This window comes from Acomys russatus, chromosome 4 (assembly GCF_903995435.1).
Source record: "Acomys russatus chromosome 4, mAcoRus1.1, whole genome shotgun sequence".
NCBI classification, from domain to species: domain Eukaryota; kingdom Metazoa; phylum Chordata; class Mammalia; order Rodentia; family Muridae; genus Acomys; species Acomys russatus.
The window spans coordinates 31,922,018-31,938,229 of NC_067140.1; the positions used below are offsets into that span (position 1 = coordinate 31,922,018).

General features: G+C 46.7%; 1 protein-coding gene across 1 annotated transcript in view; it reads right to left on the reverse strand.

Moving 5' to 3' along the window:
• Positions 1 to 16,212, reverse strand: part of Ext2 (exostosin glycosyltransferase 2) — a 128,114-nt gene that overhangs the window by 99,971 nt on the left and 11,931 nt on the right. The window contains exons 4-6 of the mRNA XM_051144201.1: positions 11,531 to 11,647; positions 2,282 to 2,477; positions 1 to 140 (exon numbers count right to left, since the gene is read on the reverse strand). Of these exons, the coding sequence (XP_051000158.1) occupies positions 1 to 140; positions 2,282 to 2,477; positions 11,531 to 11,647 (453 nt within the window). The remainder of the gene's footprint in view (positions 141 to 2,281; positions 2,478 to 11,530; positions 11,648 to 16,212) is intronic.

The following is a 16,212-nucleotide window of genomic DNA, read 5'->3' on the forward strand; positions in this document are numbered from 1 at the left end:
CTCTTCCAGTCAAGAACTTCAGAGAAAGGCAGAATATAGGAGTCTGCAATGACAACTGGGACACAGCCAGCCTGTAAGACATCACTCAGCACCGCCTGGCCCAGCCGAGCTCCTCGAAGGACCACACAGAAAGTAGCTTCCTGCAGGAACACAAGAGAAGGCTGAGATTACAAAGCAGTCTCCTGGATCGCTCACTTGGATCCTGCACATTATGGCATACGTGCCCCAAGTCTTAGAGCTGAGCAGTGCTGAGGCATTTAGAAACTGCCAGAAGACCTCACACCTGCAAAGCGGGAAACATAGGGTGGCTGCAGTTTCCTACCTTAACTCTTCAGTGTAGCCCCAGTGCCACCAGAGCTGGTGTTCTGCACATGTCCTGGGGCCAGCATCACCGACTTCTTCTGGTCAGGTAACCACATGTGGTCCTGCAGACTGGTTTCCATTAGTGCCGATGAATTGTGTATACACACACATACACACACACACACACACACACACACACACACATACGGCAGGCTTGTGGTCTCGACACTGCCTAATCCCTGACCTCGGCCCAGCCTGCGACCCTTGTAATGAAGGTCTTGTATCTCTGTTCTCCTTTGAGTCCCCAAGGCCTAGCGGTGTCTGCCAATAGAAGGTGTTCATTAAAGACACACGGGCTTGAGAAGGCTTTAAAATATGTTCTCTCTAGAGATGAGAAGTCCAACAAAAATGAACTCTCAAAAAGTCTCTTCCTCACTCTCTCTTACCTCTCAATGTGGGGAGTGCTGGGAGAAGGAGAGATGTATGGAGGAAGAACACATGCCATGGGAACCGCACCCCAAAATGGGACCCTAATTCTCTTACTCTCAGTTTCCCCACGTTCTGTCTCTTCAGGAGGAAATCAAAGGATTTAACAAGAAAACATGACCTCATCTTTAAAGTTGGGGGAAAAAATGCCAGGCAAAGTGGCTCCTATCTGTAGCCTCCATGTTTAGGAAGATGAGGCTGGGGGACAGTGAGCTTAAAGCCAGCCTGGGCTACATAGTAAAACTCTGGTTTTTGTTTAAAAGAAATCGCCCTGATCCTCCCCCCCCCCCCACACACACAGTTTTTATATCTTAAAACTGATTACTGAACCACATGAATATACTACTGGGGCTGGGGAGGTGGTTCAGCCAGTAAAGATACCAGCTGCCAGGCTTGACAACCTGAGTTGATTTTAGAGTAAACCAACTGCAGGAAGATGTCCTCTGACTTCCACATGCTGCTCCACACACACACACATGCAACACACACACGTTCACATGAAACAATCTAATAATAATTTTGTTTAAAAATAAATAACATTATATAAAGGGGAAGGTCAGGAAAAAATATGAAAAAGTCAATCTCCCAAATGCCTCTGGATTCAGGATAGGAGTGACACAGCAGAGGGGGTGGGACGTACACTGAGTCTGGGCTGCAGGTGGGCAGCTTGTCTGCCCGAGGATCGGGGCCAGATGTGGACACACGCAGATAGTTCTTCCTGTCCAGACAGAGGTTACTGTAAACACTGACTGCATCTCCACTGTTATCAGCCAGAAACTCCAGAGGGGGGATGGCACTTCTTGAGAGAGTATTTTAACAATCTTGGAGTGGGCCAGCTTTCTGAAATGTTTTTTTAATTAGTAAGTACATAAATATATAAAAATTGCGTCACCTCCTTGATAGTTCTCCTTGAACTAACTTAGATGTTTAAGTGAGCATGGCTCCGTTCACCTTTCCTAGCCCCGTGCCCTAGAATGTTAAATATTCTGCCTATAAACAGTCCCAAAGGCCTTTTTGCCTTGAGGCTATGGAGAAGCACACACCCATGACAGAAGTGAAGGGTGTGCTGTGGGGCACAAAACACCCCAAAGCCAGAGTAACAAGAACAGCATGATGCTCGGGGAAAGCTGACTGTGGCCCTGTGGGCTGTCAGATTCACTTCTCTGGACCAGCCATGAGCACAGGGGTAAAGAGCAAGAAACATTTGTGTGCTTTGCCTACACAGCTTCTTGGAAATCCAGAGGGTTTGCGTTTTTAAAGTATGGTGAGTGTCTGAAAGGATTCTTAACCTTTGCAGACCAAGCGGCGTCACTCAACAGCCACAAGCTCCCGATGGTCTACCCTCCAGCAAGGAGCCACATCTGTTCCCCTAGGGTAATATGCCAGTTAATTATTTAAAAAAAAAAAAAAAAACAGCTCCTGATATAGGGTCCGTTTCACTCCATGGCAGCAGCCTGCCACGTGCCTTGGCGATGTCTTGAGTGGCACTCACCTGCAGCACCTGGGGGTAATCAAAGACCTGGTGTTGATGGCAGCGCTTGCGGACAGAGAGGACACCCTCCGAGAGATTGGTGCATTTGTCTAGGACTAACATCGACTCTTTGTGTTTGGCCTGGAGGGCTTCTAGTTCCTCTCTGTACTCAGGGTGGATGGCCATCTGAGAGGACAGCAGGAAGTACCGCCGGGGACTAAGGGGAGAAGAAAGATCACTTGGGATCAGTCAGTTAGTCAGATCAGACAAAGAAAGTTTAACAATGAACTTCCAGGACGCATTTGCCAGCCAGTCTCAACATACATCATTCATTTTAAAAAGTATACTGAGTCACATTACTGGATACTTAAAGCATTATGTACTATATAAAAACAAGGTATGACTCACTCGCATTCTGAAATATGAAACCACAAAAACTTTATTTAGGCAAGGCTCTTTTTTTGTAATTTTTTTTTAAAATTTTTGTTGTTTTGTTTTGAGATATGTACTCCTGGCTGGCCTACAACTTCCTATGTAGACCAGGCTGGCCTCAACCTCACCAACATCTGCCTGCCTCTGCCTCCTGAGAGCTGGGATTAAAGGTATGTGCCCCCAGGCCCAGCAGAAATAGTTCTTAGAACTGTGAAAAAATGTTCATGGCATGCTAAGCGTAAACACAGGTATGTATACACAGAGAGAAAACAGGCTGAAATCTTAGATAGAATAACAAAAAGTTATCCTTTATTAAACCTGAGTCTGGGGTCTGAGGAGAAACTGAGGGCTGGCTGCATTCTTCAAGTGGAGACAGGGAGTCCCCTTGATGGGCTGCAGTGTCAAACAGCATGCCTCTGCTATGTAGGGACTCTGTGCCCATTCCCAAGGCCACAAGGGCATGAGAGGAAGCTCAAACCCAGAAATGGGGGGGTGGGTGGGAGGACGACTATTCATATCATAACATAGTACCCAGCCCAACACGTGGGCGGCAAGGGTGCAGAAAGAAAACAGAATGAAGAAAGACACCAAAGGTCCACTGCTATGCAGGTCTCCAAAGACACAAAAGTGTGAGAAAAGGGCACATACTAGATGCCCCAAATACTCAGGAGGCTGAGGCAGAGGTGACTGATCATGGGGCTTCAAGCTCATCAGTAGATTAGTCCAGGTATAGATTTATTACTTAGCAAGATACTTGCTATCAAGCCCAATGACCTGAGCTTAGTCCCTGGAGCCCACATAGTGGGAAGAGAGAACCAACTCTCATTAAGTGTCCTCATATTGCCACATGAGCACTGTGGCACACATGTGCACACACACGCGTGCATACACACACAGAAATGCATGCACACGTGCACAAATGCACACACACACACACACACACACACACACAAAGAAGTTAGTAATTTGATGGGTTAGGAGGAGACTTCCCTAGATAAAGAATGTGCTCTGACTCTGGCCCTCCTCTTTCCTCCAGCTTTCTTGGCTCTGCTCCACCACACAGTCATACCACCATGGTGTCCTGCTTTGGCAGAGACCCCAAAGTGACTGGACCAGCCATGAACTGTAGCCTCTGAGCCCATGAGCTACCCCCTCCCCAAAGCAAGCAGGACTGTCGAGGAGAAGTGGCTGAGTAGACAGTGACTCTTGCCTAGAAGGCAAGACTCCTACAGTACAGAGCAGCTAGGGCACAGGGACGGGGCTCCACAGGCCGGAAGACCATGGCCGACGAGAAAGCTCATATAAAGCAGGGTCTAAGAAAATAAACACACCACCCCTGCTTACCCTGAAAAGCAGTGCAGCGCCACATATATCCTGCTCCAACTGGTACAAGTCAGGGAAACCTCTAGAGCTGTGTGCTTTGCACACAGGCTAATAAAGTCCACAGTCGTGTGATTGTATCTTTCTAACTGACGAGAGCCGTGGCCACCAACCCACAGCCAAGGAACACTGCTGCAACTGAGGTTACCCTCCCAGAGCACGAAGCTTCAGGTCCGAAGTCCACTTCAGTGAGTGAAGACTCACAATGTGTAGACACTGAGGATCGTGGGAGCCAGAAGGGAGCTACAACTATGGAAGGCCAGAACCACAGTGGTCCTGCTGTGCTGGATGGAGCTGGAGCCCAGAGTGGAGGTACACACTGGTAATCCCAGCACCGGGGAGCTGAGGCAGGAGGGAGACATGCCTGAGGCCAGTCTCAAGTACACAGTAAGAACCTTCTCTCAAAATCATAGAAACATAGGGCTGGAGGGCAGAGGAGTTCAGGCGGTGAAGTGCCTGCCACAAAAGCATGATGGCCTGGGTTCAATCCCTGGCAGTGCCTGTTCTCCCAGAGCTGGGGAGGTGGAAACAAGAGGACCCCAGGGCCTTGCTGGCCAGTCTAGCATAAATAATGACTCCAGGTCAGTGCTAGAGGTCTCAAAGGAGGTGGACATCATTCTTGAGTATGACGCCGAAGGCCATCCCTCTGGCACACATGCACACGGGTGCATGCAAACTCACACAAACACACATACGCACACAGTGCTATATGGATTCAGAAATAAACAGATATGTGGTTCTCAAAGGAACCTAAGCAGAGAAAGACAGGGTTGGATTTCACTGTCTCGCTGTTCGGAAGGTGTCAGGCCCACTAGAGCTCCACTCACTGTGCCCCGCAACCCCACCCTGTACAAATGTGCAGATGTGAACAGGACTCTGAACAGGCTCCCCTGCCTGCCTGCACGCTGGCTCTCTCTGACCCATTGGGCAGCTGGCAGACTGTGCCCCTTTTAGTGTTAGCTATGTAAAAAAATTTCAGGTAGATTTGCTTTTCTTCTGAGGACTAAAGTTAGCTGTGACTCATGTTTCCTCCCAGCCCCACTGCTCTAAGTAAAAACCCAAATCGTGCTGAGAACTTGCTGTCTCCCTCAAAAGCAAGGGCTGTAAACTCCTGATTTAGCTCCTTTTTAGAGGGAAAATGACAAGAATTTCAGCTAGGGCCACCATAGCTGTGAGAAGCAACTATCAATAGAACAAGTCTCAGCTTCCCATTGGAAAAAAAATGCTGGGAGAGCATGGAAATAAAAAATGAAAACAGCATTGCTATGCTGGGAAGCCCCCAGGAGATGTGGGAATTCCCCCAAGAAACACCTCTCCCAGAGGGCAGGACCCCAGCCTGCTGCCACCAGCGTGCCCTCCCTGCCTTCCCCAGGGCCCTGGGAGGGCTGATGAGGCCAAAGTCTATATTCCCCTTTAGTCTTTGGAGGGCCAGAGAGGGGTTTCCTTTATAAAAGTAATATAAAAGTAAGGTGAGCCTTGGAGGTGGCCAGGGAAAGCAGGCCCTATCCCGTGAGCCCTTAGCCTTCAGGGGACACAGCCCTTGACCACGAAGACAGTAGGGTCTCTCTCAGGTTACTGAACCAAATCATTTTAAAACTAATTACAACCTCAAGTGATCTCAAATTCCATGCAGTAATACATAAACATCAGAAAGATCAAATTACTAGAAAAATACCATAAACAACAACAGTTTAAATCTCCAAAATTAATCATCTGAAAGTGCTCTCTGGAGTTTCAGTGCTTGCCAGACTCTGGGCTTCAGTGTTTTCATGCCTGGGTAAATCTGGAGTGGATGACAGAGTCCTGAGCCAACAGAACACCAGCTGGATGAGGACAGAGGGCAGTCCTAGTGAAGCAGACAGGCCCAGAGGCAGGGACACCCAGCAGACCAGTCCTCACATGCCCACTGCTTGGCCCAGTGTGTCCCACGGTTCTGAGTTCACTCCCTGTTGTGGTGGCTGTCCTGTGCAGAGAGGTTAGCATGGCAGGGTTGCGGCTGTCCTGTGAAAGTTCTGTCTGTTAGGTTGCCTTCCTGATTGGCGTCTGGGAACTTGGATTAAGGACAGTTCTCATCACCCACAAAACTGGCAAAGAGAGGTTCCCTGTGCCCAAAACATGCAAACAAGACAGGCTGTGCCAGACAGGGCCAGCCTATCTTGTGCTACATTAATGTGCCAAATTAAAGATCCTGGGTACATGACAAAAACTTGCTTGCCCCACAGGAACTAACTGGCCCAGACGGACCACCCATTTGGAATGAAAACAGCTCCAGCTCTGGAACGGGGCATGAAGTGCTACAGTCCCCCTGGCCTCAGCATTTCTGTGAGAATTGTTTGTGAAGAGCTTCGGATTGAGGCTCATGCCTGTAATCCCAGCACATGGAAGGCAGAGCTGGGAGAACTGCTACAAGTTCAAGACCAGTCTGGTCTATAAGAGTTCCAGGCTAAACTATAGAAAAAGAGCCTCTCTTAAAAGAACTGTCTGTGAAGTGTGCATGGAGGCCCACATCTATCTATATCCCTAGCCAGTGAAAGGCAGAATAAGAAAGATTATAAATTTGAGGCTAGCCTGGTCTACATAGTAAGACTCTGCCTCAAAAAAAGCAAGGGCTAGGAATGTGATGTAGGTCTGCGGCAGATCTCATCTACCATACACAGGCCTTGGGTTCAATGCCAAAGTCGGAAAAAAAAAAAAAAGCAAAGGATGTCTTTGATATTTTCATTTTGATAATAAAAATTAGCATAGAAATAATTTTATTTTGTTCATATTTAATAATATATATTAATTTTTAAAATTAATACCTGCTACAGTTTAAATACTCTTGACAAAATTTATGCTGACATGTTTGTTTGTTTCAAGACAGGGTTTCTATGTTATCCCTGGCTGTGTTGGAACTCACACTGTAGACCAGGCTGGCCATAAATTGACAGAGATCTTATCTGCCTCTGCCTCCCAAATGCTGGGATTAAAGGCATAAGCCTCTACTGCCTGGCTCATGCTAAAATTTAATTTCCACTGTCAAGAGTGAAGAAGGTCTGTGGAGGTAAGACCTCTGGAAGCTGCTTACAGCTAATGAGACCATGAGACCCTAATCCAGTGGGTCTGCAGCTAATGAGACCATGAGACCCTAACCCAGTGGGTCTGCAGCGCTATAAGAAAGAAGGCCCGATAAGAGAGTCGGCCTCACTGTGTGATGCCTGGCACCACCTGGGTGCTCTACAGAACACCTCCTCCCCACCCCCCACCCCCCAGCCAGCAAGAAGGCCTTGCCAAGCACAGCTGCTTGTCCTGACACCCAAGCCCTTAAATAATAACAAGAAATACGCCTTTACGCTTTACAAATCACTCAGTCTGTGGTACTCAGAGCAACAGAAAACAAGGTGCAGGTTTGTACTTCATGAGATAATGGGAAGAAAGGAAGCCTCAAGTGTAAGTCTCAGAAGCAGCATCTACATCATGTTACGTTCACTGCGCTCAGTCTATGAGGTGCTGGGGACCAACCTGAAAGCTATACGAATGCCAGGCAGAGCTGAGCGACATCAACAGCTACAGTGAAAGGATTTGTAATCTTTACTATCTGCTTAGAAATTTTCATAATAACTTTTGGGAAAACTATGTATCACACATTTGCATGAGATGGCGACAGGAGATGTCATGATACCATACGATGAGACGCTTCCTGGTGGTTCAAAGAGAAAGCACACGGGAGCAGAGCCCATCATCACTCAACATGCAGCCCCACAGGCTTGCCAAACCCACCAGACTCTCTACACCTCCATACTCACCTGAAAGGATGGAACACACTTTAAAGAAACACCCTTCTATCTCACTAAGTTATGGAACTATGAATGTTACTAGTTTTGTAAACTGTTAGTAGTTAACTTGTAAACCATCCTCATTTCACAGTTATATAAGCACCCAGCATTTAGGTTAGTCTTGTAAATCAGATTTTATTTTATTTTTAATTATGTGTATGTAGGAGAGTGGTATGTGCAGGTGCCCATGGAGCTAGAAGTCTACCCCCTAAAGGTGGACTTAGAGGCAGTAGTGAGCTTGCCCAATGCGAGTGCTAGGAAGTGAACTTGGGTCCTATGCAAGAAGAGGATGTAATTTTCACCACTGACCCATCTCTCCAGACTCAGTGTTTTAAAATTATATTTATTTACATTGTGTTGTATCAAAAATAACTAAAGTGTAAAGGGTGTTGAGTAGCCAGTAAAACCTTGAAAACAGTGCAAAGTTGGAGAACTCAGTTTACGTACTTCAAAATCTAGTACAAAGCTACAGAAGTCAGTGGGGGTACTTCCCCAAGGACAGACACATAGTCGACAACGAGGGCAGGGGATCCAAAAATGAGCCCTTCTTTTACGGCCAGGTGGATCTCAACAAGGGTCTAAGAATACACAGGTGAGAGCTGAGACAACTGGCTATGCAGAGGCAGGGGGATGGATCTGCACCCTACCTCAGACAGCATACTCAGAACACATCACAAACCTGAAACTATAAAAACTCTTCAAAGAACACATTTGTGCAAATCTAGCATAAGCTTGATTCGACATGACCTCTCTTTTTTTTTCCCCACCCCACCCCCCTCTCTTTTTGATATTAACATTTATTCCAAAAGTGCAAGCAACCTCAGCAAAAATCAGATAAAGTGGGGCTAGGAGACAGACAGCCAGGCTGGAAGGAACTTGCTGTAAAAGCATCAGGACCTGAGTTCTATACCCGGCACTCATGTAGCAAAGGTGTGGTGGCATGTGCGTTCAGTCCTAGTGCGGGGAACTCCTGAGGCCGCCAGCCAGCCGGACGCCATGAACTAGTGAGAGAGACGCTGCCTCAAACACTGAGGAGACGAGCAAAGAAGAAAGACACATGATGACCTTGGGCCTCCCAACATGTGTAAATGCTGCCTCCAACCCTGGAGAGAAAGACAGAGAGACAGAGACAGAGAAAAGACAGACAGACAGACAGGAAGAAAAGGGAAGGAGGGAATTGGACTTCCTTAAAAGTAGAGCCTTTTATACCTCAAAGTCACTATCAAGAAAGCACAATGCAGCCTACAGAACAGGAGAGGATATTTGTAAATCACATACCCCAGTGAGGCAGCCATATCTGGATTATATAAAAATTCTTAAAATCCTACAAAAAGAAGACAATTTGATTTAAAATGAGCAAATAACAAAAACAGGCATTTCCCCAGAGAAGTCACAGGACAAGTCACTAGGGAAACGCAAGGTGAAGCAACAGTGAGACAGTGCCCCATGTGCCCTGGGGTGGAGAGTCAAAAGCACAGACGATGACAGCGCCGTGAAGGGCTGAAAACCTTACGGAGCGCTGGCTGGCTCGCACAGTGCTGCAGCCTTTGGAGACTTCTCTGGTGCTTCTTCTGCAAGTTACAAGCATGCTGCCACCTGGCTCAGCAATGCCACTCCTCGCTGTAAAGCTGAGGGACTGAAAACACAGGCTTCCACAAAGGCCTTTACTCGAAAGTTCGGTACAGCTAAGCATTGGAAATAATCATGGCTGCCATAACTAGGTGAATCAAACATGGCACAGACACGCATGAAGGAGCCAATGAGGAAAGAAGTGCCCACTCTGGGCACAAGCAAAGGACGCTCCTATCACCATCGAGTCTGATTAAAACTCACTGAGCTCCCACCATGAAACAACTTCTAAACAGTCTCCAGCAAAGAAAGGGTTACACAGAGGGCCCACCAGGTCCATGCAACCAGACCTCTCCCCTTACTCCACAGAAGAAAATATGAGCCAACTAGATGTCAAACCCACTACAGTGGCTAAAGAGCAGAGCTGGCCTGCGCTCCATCACACTGACAAAGACCGAAAAGGACAGGTTTTCTGTGAATCTTGATGCCACTGCACAAGTGTCACCGTAGGAAAGGGAATATAATGTTGGGGATAATGCTCCAGAGCAACAGGAGTGTGGCCCACCCTTTCCCACGCAAGCAGCTTCAGGCTGAAACCTCAAGGATGAGCAGGACATTAGACTGACAGAGATAAGAAGAAAGATCTCCAGGCAGGGCTGGGAGATGGCTTGGTTGGAAAATTACCCACCTTGCAAGCCTGAGGACCCAGGTTCAGATCCCCAGAGACATGGTAGAAAGCCAGGCATGGCAACATGTGTCTAGAGCCCAGGTTGGGTGGGAGGCTAGAAGGGACTGAGGGGGAGGGGCAGGAAGACCTTTGAAGTTCACTGGTTAGCTAGCCTAGCCATGCTGATGAGATTCTGGTTCAGTGAGAGACCTGCCTCAAAAAGCAAAAATTGGAGAGCAATTGAGGACAGATACCTGAGGGACACCTTTACCTATATACACACATACATTCACACACAGGCGCTCACACACACACACACACACACACACACACACCACAAATACATGTATGTGCATGTGTACATAACACACACACATCCAAGAGATGAAGAGTATGTTTATAGAAAAGCAGGGACAATGGCTACGATTGGAATGTAAAGTGAATGAAGAATTTAAAAGAAAACCAAACAAACAGGGAGACAAAATCTGTATCATATGCGAATGGTTGGGACAAGTGAAAGGACCAATCCTGCTGATCTAAAGCTGCACAATTTCCATGACACAGGGCAGCAATAGGACAACTGGAAGCAGGCCTGATGTGTACCCAATATTGATGGTGTCATAAAAGCAGAGATCTCAAACCACACCAGTGACTCATTCCAATGAACATTTGCAAGTGAAGATGTGGGACACACTGTGACATACTACAGCTTCCACGATGAGATGTTTTCTATGTCTTTTTTTTCTTCTTCTTCTTTTTGGTGTGCTTTTTTCTTTTTGTGTGCTTTTTATTTAGGGAGGAGGTTGCAAGGGCAAAGGGCAGATATAAGGGGACAGGGAGATGAGTGGGACTAGGCCGCATGATGTAGAGCTCACAAAGAATCAATAAAAAAAGTAAAAAAAAAAAAAAAAAAAAAAAAGAAAAACAGGTAGAGCAAAGCCTGTTCTAAAACCTGACAGGAAAAGAAGACTCACAGAGAGACAGTGCTCAAACAGCAGCAGCTTTAACAGGCATTCAGGGAAGTGTGGCTTTATCTGGAAGGCACCAACGGCAAGGCCAGGCTGAAGGGCAGAAAGACTACAGTCAGGGACACAAAACAGGACACAACTTAGCATCTCAAAGGAGATGGCAGTGGTCTGATGCAAGCAAATCCAGAGGAGAGGAAGGGAGGGATTCAAGGAACACTTCTGACTTGTTAATTTGCTGTCTGAAGTGGTGAGGGAGGGGTCCAGTAGATGGCCCAGGAGCTTCTTAACTACTGAAAGATGTAAGAAAAGGAAATTTGGTAGGGAGGCTGGCATGCTTCCGACTCTCGCCTTTAGTAGACAGCTAGCTTGCTTGCTGGTGTACCGCACACACACTGAGCCTAGCCAGCATCCACACTGCCTGTGCTGAGCCTGTGCGTACCCTGGTGCTTTCTCCTGGAGAGCCACCTCAGCTGACAATGGGCTGAAGACCGGAATGCTGACGTCATAGCCCTGCCGGTAAGTCCAGGTAGAAAAGCCGCCACCGGCCAACAGTGCCCTGCAGGAAAAAAAGACTTTGTTAAACAGCGAGAAAAAAAGGTCCTCATAGTGCATACCGTAGGGAGGGATGGCAATGACTGAGCCTTAAATAAACACAACAGATAGTGTGAGAGTCCCTGTGCTTGAGAAACACCGGCACAACTCTAACACACACACACCACCCAGGCATCATAACCAGCCTTCTACCACTGCACACAGTCTTTCCTTACTTTGCATTAAAAATAATTAATGTGTTTTTATTTTTTCAGTGTGTGTACGGATGTGTGTGTGCACATGTGCATGCACCACAGCACATGTCTAGATGTCAGAGGATAAGTCGTGACAGTCGGTTCTCTTCATTCACCACATGGGTTCCACAGACAGAACTCGGGTCCTCAGGCTTGCTGGCAAGCACCCCCTTACCCACTGAGCTGCCTTATCAGCCCTGTACTACCTCCTTCACACCACACTTGCCTCCCTGGAAAGCCACAGTTTACCCTTTTAAATTCTTTATTTTAATATTTTTATGTGTGTGGGTGTTTGGCCTGTGGGTGTGTCTGTACACCACTTGTGTGCAGTGCCTGCAGAGGCCAGAAGAGGGCATGGGACCTCCTGAGATTAGACTTATATAGGCAGTTGTGAGCAGGCACGTGGGTGCTGGGAATCAAACCCATATCCTCTGGAAGAGTGGTACTCTAAAGCACTGAGCCAGCTCTCCAGTCTCCATGCTCCATTCTCAGCATACCCAGAGCAACAGCAGTAGTAGAAGGTCTCAGGAAGACTGGGCAGTCTTCTCAATCTGCTGGAATCTCACAAGACTGCAGACGAGGAAAGCAAAAGTGGCCAGCAGTTATCACACTGTCACGCTCACACTACATCAGCCTAGACTCTCCAGACCCTGGCCCACGCGGCTCTCCCTCCGCCATCCCAGAGCTGTGTCACTCCCAGCCTGGGTCTTATTAAGCCACTGCCTGATAAGGACGCAGAGACGGGCTGCACCTTCAGAGCCTCTCTTGGAATTTGTGGACATTAGCATTCCTTCTCCTTAATTAGAAAACACCAAGCACACTGTTTTAGCTGGATCCAGCAAGTGTGACAATGACACTTCATCAGACAAAGGAAGCAGGTGTGGGTCACACTACCTGTGGCTGTTCTTCTGTCCCAGAGCCCCAACCCATGGAAAGTACTTTCTGGAGTGATTTTGCTAGTTGCCCACACCTCGCAGAGTCTGAGCACAATGTCTGAACTGAGAAACCACATTTTTCTTTTCGATACTGATTACCGCCAACCCCCTCTACACCCTGATGGCAACTTACACTCCCTTCTAATGTGGCCAGTCGGTTTCAGTTTGGAGATTTTCATTCAAACCACCCCTGGAAATCTCACTCTGTTTGCTTAAGCACTCTGAAACCAAGAACTGGCCAGCGGGGTAATAAGCTCAGAACCTCTCCAGCTGCCTGGCTTATTTCTCAGATGCAATGGCTATCCTCAGTACCAGCTCACGCTGATGTTTTCCTGATTAGCATGCAATGCCGAATCCATCCAACATGAACTTGGGAGGGTTCCACAGCTGTGATGGCAAGCAGACCCTGCAGGGCCCAGGGCCACTGTGCAATGAAGCAGACAGTGGGAGCTATAGATAGGTGCCAGGCAGCACAGGTCAGCCAGCATTGTGAGTGATCAGGCTGTTACCTTCAGCCCCACAGGAAAGGGGGGTGTGGAGTACGCTTCCTTTCTCACATGGAGACTCACTGTTATTCTGTCCTTGTGGCCCCAAATATGTTATTATGCTGCAGAGGGAGAGGCAGAGGTGGCCAGAAAGCATGTCTGAAGCATGCCTGTGTGTGTGTGTCTGTGTGTGTGTGTGTCTATCTGTCTGTCTGTCTCTCTCTCTCTCTCTCTCTCTCTCTCTCACACACACACACACACACACACACACACACACACACACACACACGGAGTCACTTCCCTTTCTGATCTCAGAAAGAGCCCTGATGGCAGCAGCAGGTCACACTGTCCTCAGGCTCGGCCTGTCCTAAGGATCCTCCACTGTGTTCCCAGCCTCTTCAGCTGAGCTTCCCATGGCACTGCAATGGAAAGTGCCAGCTGCCCTCGCTTCTCAGGACACATGTTTCACATTGACTGCAGAGTGAATTTCTGAGTAGGACATTCTGTTTTCCCACCACAGATCCCCAAACTGGAGCTCAGTTCCACAAGAGATGGAATCAAAAACTGTGGCCAGGAACTCTGAGTTGATGATCCTGCCAAGGGCAGGCCAAGGGGTCAATTGGGAAGGGCTCCAGCACGGGACCAGCCAGGGCTTCTTGACTCTAGGATGCCTCCTCTGCCACCAATGCTGAACCTTGCTCCCACTGCCTCCTGACTCCCATCCACACAGGCTGCTCTCAGGCCTCCTCCTACCACTGAGCACTCACAGTGCCAAACACAGGAGCTTAGTAATTTATCAATTGATTTAAAGAAATATTGTTGATCAGGGTGTGGTGGCATATGCCTTTAATGCCAGCACTTGGAGGCAGGGACTGGCAGATCTCTGTGAGTTAGAGGCCAGCCTGATCTCCATAGTGAGACTGTCTCTAAAACAAACAAAATAACAATAAAAAAATATTGCTGAACAGATCCTGGTGGTGCATATCTATAGTCTCAGCTCAGAACCCTGAGGTTGCAGATTGTGCGTTTGAGGCTACTCTGGACGAGAGAGAGAGAGAGAGAGAGAGAGAGAGAGAGAGAGAGAGAGAGAGATGAGAGGAGAGAGAGGAGAGAGGAGAGGAGAGGAGGAGGAGAGAGAGAGAGAGAGAGAGAGAGAGAGAGAGTGTGTGTGTGTGTGTGTGTGTGTCTGTGTGTGTCAAAAACACTACCAAAACCACTATATGACTGGAGAGACAGCTCTGAAGTGTGGAATGTTTACTGTTCTTGCAGTAGACCGGGATTCAGGTCTCAGCATACACCATTGTCAGTGAGTCCAGTTCCAGGGATGCCATGCTCTCTGGCCTCCAAGGGCACCTACACTGAGGTGCATGTAAACTCATGCAGGCTCACACATATACACTTAAATAAAACTAAATCTTTTCCTAAGTACTCTCAGTATTTTAGGTATGACAGCAGTGTTTTATTTAATGCAGAGATCCACACAGGAATGCCTGTATATGTAATGATATGAGGTCTGGAATTTGCTTCTAGATAATTGGGGGAGAAGTACATTCAGAACAGATGGACCAAGACGGCCTGGAGGTGATGAGGATGAGGCTGACAGTGGGCATATGCAGTTCACTGAGCTAACCCCCTCTTCTCTTGACTAGGAATAAAGTTACCCCAACAAGTTCAAATAAATGAATATATAAACCACACCAAAGCAGAAGAATGTACACGACATATTAAAGAAAAACTAATGAAAATTCAAAGTAGTAATATTCCAGAATAAAACTGAGAAAATTAAAATCAGCTAAGCATTAAAGAGATCTAATATGCTCCCATTAAAGTTAAATTGAATGTGCATGTGCATATGCGTGTGTGTGTGTGTGTGTGTGTGTGTGTATGTGTGTAAATTCATAGGAGAAAAAAGGACTAGAAAAACCAAATAGTTGTGACAGTTTTAATTGTCAACTTGACACAATATAAAATCACCTGGGAAAGGATTTTTTTATTAAATATTTTTACATATACCTTTGTTATTACACATATATACATAAACTACCTACAACAAGAAGAACCATGAAACTATCAGGAATTTATATGTGTGCGTGCGCGTGTGCGTGTGTGCGTGTGTGTGTGTGTGTGTGTGTGTGTGTGTGTGTGTGTGTGTGTTATATTCATAGTGTTTAGGCTATTGCATTTGGCAACATTGAAGAAAACATCTTCCCTATCTTTATGAGTCTAAAATTCTGAATGTAAATCAATATCTATCATAGCTCATCATTATCAACTTAAAACATCTATCTAGACCTAAAACCATCTTACATCTTAAACCCTAAATAACTAAGCTTAATTGTAAAACTATTTGGTCTTCAACCCGATCAGAGACTTGAGAAGGAATAAAATTAATTACCTGAGTACATGAGGAGTGCAGGTTAGCATCTTCTCAAATGAGAAGATGACAGAGACAATCTGCTACCTGAATAGTCACCCAAAACTCTCTATAACATTGGAGCATCATCTTCAGCCTTCTGGCCCAATATATCTGACAGACATATTTGTGAAGCAGGAACTATTGAGGTCTTGACAGAGTTTGGCCGTCAACCCTGCCTGCATCCAGGCTTGCCCATTTTTAGGCAGAATTCTGTCTGTGGCAGAAACAAGGACATTTTGCCCAGCGTCTTGTTTGCTACATTTGAAGCCATCTCCATAAAGATGTTCTTTGATGCTCATCATCTTCTTTGAGGTAGGGTGGGTGTTTTCCAGGAGTTAACCTGTCTCATTGTAAATGTGTCTTTGAAATAATAAAAACATCTTTAAATGCCATATTCTGTAGGTCTCTGAGGTTTCTGAAGACCTTATTTAACTATTTTACCTTGTCTTTCTATAGAATCATATCTATCTGTTAAGGAATTTTCTAGATTAGGCCAGGCA